At 34.6% G+C, this 9,236-nt stretch overlaps 1 protein-coding gene across 1 annotated transcript; it reads left to right on the top strand.

Moving 5' to 3' along the window:
* Positions 1 to 303: 303 nt before the first annotated feature.
* Positions 304 to 1,515, top strand: LOC106670678 (phospholipid phosphatase-related protein type 5-like). Its single transcript, XM_014401201.2, has one exon. It carries the CDS (start codon positions 416 to 418, stop codon positions 1,199 to 1,201), a length of 786 nt encoding a protein of 261 aa, XP_014256687.1. The 5' UTR covers positions 304 to 415; the 3' UTR covers positions 1,202 to 1,515.
* Positions 1,516 to 9,236: the final 7,721 nt, after the last annotated feature.

Raw genomic sequence — 9,236 nt, 5'->3', positions numbered from 1 at the left:
TACAACCCTCCGCGCCGTTTAAAACGACGATAGCCTCGTGACCTTCTATCTAACCACCCAATTAAATAAAAGAGAGTTCCAGCACTCGTTGGTTTCTCTCCGCACTGCCTCCTGGTCTGACAGGTCTGTCAGATTTGTTTATAACTAAACTATTTGCTCAATGTATATTTTGTACAGATAGCAATAAATAAAATAAAATACTTTTTTTAAAAATCTTTATGGAAGTTATACATCAAGCTGACTTTTTTACCTGATTTATTTTTATCAGTCGCGAATAAACGTATTGGTCAGGAATTATTTAATTTAATAACAATTTTTTTCGAAATAAGCATATGATTTATTTGTCATGTTATCTTATAATTAACGCGAGCGATACATTGGTTTTTATTTGTATTAGAATCAAAAAACCACCCCAATGGAAAAAGCGCTTTACTTAAGGTTTGCTGGAGACGCTGCGCTTCTACTGTTGACGATTATTCTGAGTTTCACAGTGAGTTATTTATTAAAGTGTCAACCAAAGGGGATAAATTGTGCTGACATTTCGATTCAAAAGAGGTACAAACCCCCGTTTATATCCGAATTTTATTTAAACTTAGCTTTTGGTTTATTTTCGTTTATTTTTCTGATGGCATGCGAATTATCCACGTTCCCATGGAAGGATACAATAGAACCAAAGAAGATAGCCATAATGAAAACATACACTATTGTGTCAGTTTTTACTTTCGGCATGTTTGCCCAATCAGCGTTTGTGACCTTTCTGCAGATATTTACGGGAGAACCTCGGCCTCATTTTTTATTCGTGTGTAAACCAAATGAATACTGCGCCTTGGTAGATTTTAATTACATCCCAAAATTCACATGCACTGGGGATGCCAGTCTCGTTAAAACTGCAAGGCAGTCTTTTCCATCTTCTGTTGCTGCAAGATCCTCGTTGTCGATGGTATTTCTAAGCATTTACGTCCATTCAAAGTTCAGCTGCGAAAGAACACCCTATGGTAAATGCCTTCTGCAAGCAATATTCACAACGTCCTCGCTGTTAGCGTCCATACAACTTGTTAGTGACAACATGAACCACTGGAGAGACATTTATTCTGGAATAGCAATGGGAACATGTTCTGCCACTTACTTAGCTTACTCCCTCAAATGGTTCAAGACTGAAAAATTAGATGTTAGCGATCTTCTTGTCGAGAGTGATCAGTGATAAATTCAGCAGCATTCACAATAAACTGTATTTACCAAGAAAAAAATTAAATAACAAATTATTTTGTTTAAAAATAGAATACTTTCCAAATTAACACAGCAAACATTTTTTTCAATTGCGGCAATCTAACAAATCTTCGACATCTTAATATGTGGTCGAGTGAAAGTAAATACAATTAATAAACAAAAACAAATACCAACAATATTGTGCATCACATGATTTTCAGAGGAAGAAATCTCAATATTTAAACTATTATGTAAACTTCAAACATTTGTGTTACTTTTTATATAATTTATAGTTTTAGCTTTTAATTCATCAGATGTATGAAAAATTGAGCACCTGTGAAAAAACACGAGTTATGTTATTTTAAAGCAAAACATTGTCTAAACTTGGCAGGGTGAAATGAATATGAAATTCAACATGTTTCTGTTTTTTCTCTAATAAGTAAGCTCTATTTGTATACACATACAGTACAGTTGTGCTATCGGCGCAAAAAAATGTATCTAAAAAAATTGTCTACTGTCTGTCAATTTGTCAACTACCTTTTTTTTTATTTCACTTTATAGAGAAAGGAAATGTGTTTTAGTTTAGTATATATAAGTTATAGTTTCGATGCAAGAAACCGAGTTTTTAAAAATAACATTTATTTAATATAAACTTACAAACTATATTATACATTCAATACAAGAATTCTATTAAAATGTTCATTCTTCGGGGTCCCGAGTGATTTGAAGTAAGAAGAGGGTCTTGATGCTTAGCTTGATTGTTTACATCAGCATTTATTAATTTGACTCCAGGAACAATGACGATGTATTTGTCCTGTGTGATGATAATGATAATGTTTAAGAGATTTAAATTTGAAAAAGTAGTTTTGTGAAAACACGAGTGTTAACTTTTATTACATATCTTTTACTTCGTTTCTTGTGTTAATTTTCATTCTACTTGTATTGTTGAACAATTTTTGCTACAGCACATTCCAACTGGATTTCTGACGGATGGGCATATCTAGGAAGTGAAGGAGGTGGTGCAAGAAGACAATGGCTCGCCCCCGAAATGCCAAGGATCCTTACAAGCGAGGAAAGGTCTGCATTGTGTGACCTATCCGGCGGATTACACCACGCTCAGAAAGTCAGAGATACAAAGTTCAGAAGAGATTAGCGCCGTCACCGCCTGGTGCACATCACTCAATACCTATTTAAAGATATCAATTTGGTTATAGTTCGTTTCCTTTCTTTGAGTTAGGGTTAAAATAAGAAAATATCATATTTCCATTTACCTTAGGCCTTAAAATACTTACTACTATCAGAACTGTCTAGTTTTGTAATATATTCAATGGAAACAATTTAATTCACAAAATATTCATAGTATTTGCTTTTTTGCGATACTATTGCACTTATTTGTATTAAATTTATAGAAAAGCACAACATGGTTTTTTAACCTAATAAATTACTTATTTTGTTTTAAATTTTCTGCAGTTTGATGATTGAAAACTAAATGCTTTGTTCAGTTTATTGTGTCTATTTTAATTTTCTTTTGTCACAATCAAATGTTCTACGCTTCCTTAGCGTGGTCGTGGTTTAGTAATCTTTGGTATGGAATAAAGTAAAATTAATTAATTATTTGTGTTAAGCAATGCCTGATCTGGGCGACCGGCTAATGAAATGTTACTACTTATAATTCGGCATACTCAACACTAAAAAAAATTGTCTACTAAAAATGTATTCTCCTTAATGTGGAGTTATTTTTAATATCTAATGTACATAAATAATACATATTATTGCTTTAGGAATCATGGTTTTGTAATTAGGTTTATTAATTGTGATATAATTACATATTTACAACAGTGCTGGGAGTCATATAGAAGGACGTGTACCGAAATAACATGAAATTTTATTACAAGTAGAGTTCAACAATTGTTCTAAGAGGATAGGATAGGATTACAATTATCACTTATTATCAATAATAACAACAAAAGTCTAGCAAAACAGCATAAAAATAGCACTCGATAGATCTGGTGACCTCTTCCTTTTCATGTGACAAGGGTGGAGGGTTTTGAGTAATCTGTCTCAATATCTGATTTGGGTGACATTCCATGCTACTTTTTATTTGTATGTAAGACCCTTTTATGACACTTATGATACCAAGATAACTATTTCGGAATGAACGTTTCTGAGTGATTTAGATGCATAGCATAGCAAGCTCCGATACGCTACGTCTGTATAGCATACTGCAGTTGACTTAGTTTATTCTCCGTCCACATCGTTCAGAAATCGGTGAAGATTGTCTTAAGCTATTTTTGGGTTCAGGTTTACGACGCATAAACATCGTCTGCGATTAGCGCCACACTGCCGCGACCAGGAAATCGCCTGTGTATGTCAAGTATAGAAGGGTCGCAGTATACCCCCCTGAAGTACCGCGGACGAGTTCACTATGGATATTGGGCTTGCATGAGAACACCTCACTTAAATGTGCAGGGTACTAGGTACAAACGCACCAATCTCACCAATAAGATAGCTTCATCTAAAGTAATCCACATTGGATTTTTCAAAAGCGTAGCTTAATATAAACCTTCGCTTTTGGAATTATTTACAAAAATAAAAAGTACAAATAAAATGAAATAGTAGTCAAAGTCGAATAGTACATATCGGGTTTTTTACACATATATTAAAATTACATTTTATCCTACTGCACAGAAATTTGTAAATATTACGCATTTTTTATATAAATCACAAATTTAAGATTAAAAAATAAAGATTGAAAGAAGATTATTTTATAACATCCGGAATCTCTTCAACCCATCTGGATATTTCAAATTCATTTGATTTTTCTTCTGATCATAGCCCAGTTCAATTAATTCTAAATTCTGCCCCTTCCATTGTACCAAATCATCCTTGCCTAATAACTGGACCTACAGATTGGAAAAATTTCCAAACAATAATAAACAAAAATGTTAACCTACACACATCTCTAAAAACTGCAGAAGAAATTGACAAAGCTGTAAACGATTTTACAAAATTAATACAGCATGCAGCATGGGTGTCAACCTCCATACCACCACCTCGAAATAATCAGCAGTTATTATTACCTTCACACACTCGGCTACTTCTAACTGAAAAGCGAAGGGCCAGGGCAATCTGGCAGCGTAACAGATATCCGAGTGATCATCGACGGATGAACCAACTCGCGAGAAAGCTGAAACAAGAACTGGCCAAACTTAGGGCTGAAATGTACAAACAATATACTACTTCGCTTTCCAAAACAGACATGTCTTTGTGGTACTGTACCCGTAAGATCCTGCGATATATGGACCACACGCCTCCTATACGTAGTAACAACGCTTGGGAAAAATCCAATTCCGACATTGCTAAATTGTTTTCAGAGCATCTTTCCACAGTTTTTACTGCACCATGACATACTTGATCATGACCATCAGCTTGACATTGAACACGACTTGAATGTCCCCTTGCAACTCTCTTATCCTCTTAAAGCATTTACTCCATCAGACATACGACACACTATTAAACAACTTCACGAAAAGCTCCAGGTTATGATCTAATTACAAAACAAATATTACAAAATTTGCCCCACAGAGGCTTACTATACTTAACATACTTATACAACGCTGTACTCAGGACCACATATTTTCCATTGCAATGGAAGTTCTCTATAATTAAAATGATTCATAAGCCAAATAAACCTTCTGTTCTTCCAAATTCCTATCGACCCATTAGTCTCCTTTCTATCCTTGTCAAAATACTAGAAAAACTACTTCTCCGACGATTACTGCCAATAATTGAAAATTCTAATATTATTCCAGATAATCAGTTTGGGTTCCGCACATTTCACTCGACAACTCATCAATTACATCGTGTTGCTGACAATATAGCCTCTTCCCTCGAACAAAAACAGCATTGCTTGGGTGTCTTTCTTGATTTGGAACAGGCCTTCGATCGAGTCTGGCACTCGGGCTTGCTTTGGAAACTGAGGAACATCCTCCGTCATACGTACTATCTTATACTGAGATCTTATCTGACGGATCGATTTTGTCGAGTCCGTCAGGGAACTGAATTCTCACCTTATATACGCATGAGGGCGGGTGTTCCTCAGGGAAGCATACTTGACCCTTTTCTATTTTCCATATACACACACATTCTCTGATGATACAGCGATTCTTACACGCAATTCGGACCCCTCAATTAACACTCAACACTTACAACAACACCTGAATGAATTAACAATAGGTTCACAAAGTGGAGAATAAAGGTAAACCTAACAAAAAGCACACAGATCAATTTTACCTTACGTAAAAATGTCTTTCCTGCGGTGAATATAAATGGAATTCCATTGCCTACAACTGACCTTGTGCGTTATCTTGGACTTTTCATGGATAAACGACTGACTTGGAATCCCCATACAAGACTGAAAAGACAGCAAACAAACCGACGTTATAAATTGTTAAAAAGACTACTCGACTCACGATCAAAATTAGACCTTGAAAATAAACTTTTAATTTACAAGACAATGATTAGACCTCTCTGGGCGTACGGTTGTGAAGTGTGGGGCTCAACCAAGGATTCCAATTCCCAGCGTCTCCAATCAATCCAATCTAAAATTCTCCGTCAAATTATAAATGCTCCTTTTTACGTTTCAAATTACACTATCCATAAAGACCTACACATCCCGTTTGTACACGAACTCATCAAACCTCGATATAAAAAATTTCATCAATCACTGAACACACACAGTCTATTCGTACGAAATTTATCACTTCCAACCCTACCTGAAAATCCTCCAAGACGATTGAAGCGAAAGTGGCCCCAAGACCTTCTCATTGTGTGAAGACTGAACAAGATATCAGTGTGAAGGAGTGTTACCACTGGGGAACTTCTCCTACAAGAACCTCAAATGATAATTCAACATATTTACTTAATACATCACTTGTAGTTGTAAATACCAAATAAATTTAATTAAAAAAAAGAAAGAAGAAATATTGTATACAATAGCCTAGCCTATAGTATTGCAAAATTGTTAGATTTCTATCATAAATGGACTATAATATCAAAATTAGTTGCTATCAATAGGAAATATTTTCAGAAAACTAGAACAAAAACGTTTAATTTTTAATTTTACATGTTTGGAAGCAAGAATCATTAAAGTCAAAACTTCCAGGATAACAAAGTAAATTTAATTTATTTCATATACTTTCTTTAGTATTTAAATTACCAATTTAATCATTTTCAATGGAGACTTGAGAACAAGAAATGAGAAAAAGACCTGCAAGTGAATTTTGTTGGTTTGGAATTTCTCACGGGCGTTGAAGTCCCTGACCGAGTGAGAGGATCCTTTGATAAATTGGCCATACTGCTACTCGTCTTGCGTTCCAGGAGCGGAGTGATCATCTTTCTGTCTGACTACCTAATTGCACAGTTTTCAATCAATTCCTAAAAGAAATGTTAACTACTTTCTTTGAGCAGATCCTTTGATTAGAAAGTCACTGTTTCGAAGATTCACACCTGCCGGTGAAAGGGTTATGAGGATGATGTTGAAAATCATTAACTCCAGTAAATGTATTTCACTATATAATGTCTGAAAAGGTAATAACAAACGAGATTTAAATGCTTATTTTTATTTCATTTTCATATTTTACTATAAAAAATAACCCATTTAAAACTAAAACCAAGTATTTTCTTCCAGGGCATGATTTCACTAACTGCTTTTACCCTTAACACCCCATAAAAATAAAAAAATTTCACTCTGAAATCAGCGCCTATTAAGCTCTTAAAAATAATAATAAAGAAGAATAACAAGCTTATCGAAGTTTTGGCTCGCCGGTTTTTTTATTGGCCTATTCTAGAAAGCGCAAGGAACAGATAAGCAATGTGCTTTCGACTTTCTCGTAACCCTGTTTGTTCTTTCCAACTCCTTGGAAATAGTAAATTTACAAATTGGAATTGCAAGGATTAATTGTATGAATTGAATTGTAAAAATTACATAGGCGGTATTTTTAAACAATGAATTTGAGAATTTATTTTAAAATATAAATGCACTTATTTTGAAAAATAAAAAAATATTTGTTAGAAAAGTTGTATTATTTCTCAATTAAAGCATATCAACATTCCCAAAAAGCTTTTTTAATATTTAATTATACACTCATATACGCATATAATAACGCAATGCCGAATCGCGACTGAAAAACTACTAACAAACAGGCAAACTAAACTAGCAAGAACAGACGGACCAGAATGATCAGAGGCAATCAGTTTACATAAAAAGAAATGTAACCTCTTTATAATCAACCATATTTCTTATCGTCATAAACCGTAATCTAAATGGTTATGCGTAGTGTTGTAAACTTCGTATATTGTGATCATACTTCCGTCCAATGATTGATTATCTTTTTACCTAATTTATTGATTTAATAGCGTTGTTCACAAGGATATATTCTTTAGCTTTCAATAATTATGAATTTATTTTGCATTTATAAATAAAAATGTTTGTTGTTGGGAAACGGAGAAGTAAACGGAAAAATAAAAAATCAACGTTGTTCATGTTGTATACTATCACGATTTTCAAAACTGCTGATTATAGTCATGTTGATAGTGATTGTAAGTTAAGTTTATAACTGAAGCAATATGCCTAGAAAGTAGGGATGTTTCGAAAGATTCAAACTTTTATAACGGGTGATGTGAATGACGCGGGTTTCCCAGCAGGCATGACGCACTGCAGCCTCGAAAATAGAAGAACGCGCTTAACTTTCTAGGTCATTTACCACCGTCTCATGGAAAATTAGCGAAAAGATCAGAACCGTCTGAACTTCCTAGTTTAAAACACCAGAGGGGAAAAGAGAAAAACGATAATTCCATTAGACGTTAGAGAGGCCCCAACAGCGGATTCCAGGTACGATCTCCCTCCTAATGTCAAGGGTGGGCGCTGTCGAGATTTCTCGGCAATTTCACGGCGGAACTCTCCGGGCCGGTCAACTCCTCCAATCCAAAGTCAACGTGACATAAAGTGGAATCGGGCTAAAGTAACACGGACATCGCATATTCCCCGGCGTTCAAATCACCTTGAACCGAGATGAAATCAGAAGGGAACATTGTTAATCATCAAGTCCCATGTCATGCGCCAAGATATAACTGTATTGTGTAATTCTTGCGACATTAACGAAATCGCCTATTTGAAATCATGGTTTATAATTTTTAAAGGTCTATTTTGCTTGCATAGGTGAAAACAAAATTGAGGTGCAGTTAGATTCTCCGCCTGCTAAAGGTTATGTCCCCAATAGTGAAAGTTTATCTATAAAAGTAAAAGGATTTGATGACACTTTATATGAGAAAGCTTCCATTTCTTTACCATGGAAAATCATGTAAAAACATTCATTTTTAAAATGAGATGATCTGACTTTTCAATCTGACTTTCGCTCTGTATTTTTTTAATTTCCATTGAATTATTTCATTGGAAAGATTTTTAAGGAGGCGTCGGTGGCGGCGGCGCTTTAGGCGTTGACCCTGCGCTCATCAAGGTTAAGTAAAGGAACCCGACGTACTTACAAAAGGGTTTTCAAATCACCAGCACCCCGAGGGTTACTATAATCTCGTATTTGATCGATACCCTCAAAAACAGCAAAAAAAAACAAAAGATTTTTAAAAATTAAAGTCTAAAATATCCCATTACCTTTCTCTCTACTAAATGTGTAATACATAATATGACGAAACACGCAAATAAATAATTTTTATTAATTTTGCATTTGTGAAAATCTATTTTTGAGGGCACAAGGGCCAGCCTTTCTTGTTGTTTTGTATTTAAGTTACAATCTGAATGTTATCACAGCTATTTTCTTTATACCAGTTTGACTGGTTTTGTCGAAAACCCTAAACGAAAAAAATACGTATTTGGGGGGCAGATAGGCAGGCAAGTGCCCAAAATTCGATTTTTCCCAATTAAAGGATAAAAAAACGTATTAATGTTCCTGAAAAGATTTAACAGCTATAAAGTTTATAAGGATAAAATATAGTACAAATTGATAAGTTTTAGC

The sequence above is a fragment of the Cimex lectularius genome, unplaced genomic scaffold, assembly GCF_000648675.2.
Source record: "Cimex lectularius strain Harlan isolate CLEC.00 unplaced genomic scaffold, Clec_2.1 scaffold58, whole genome shotgun sequence".
Taxonomy (NCBI): Eukaryota; Metazoa; Arthropoda; class Insecta; order Hemiptera; family Cimicidae; genus Cimex; species Cimex lectularius.
The sequence above is the reverse complement of the archived record's forward strand: the minus strand, read 5'-3'. Positions and strand labels throughout refer to the sequence as shown.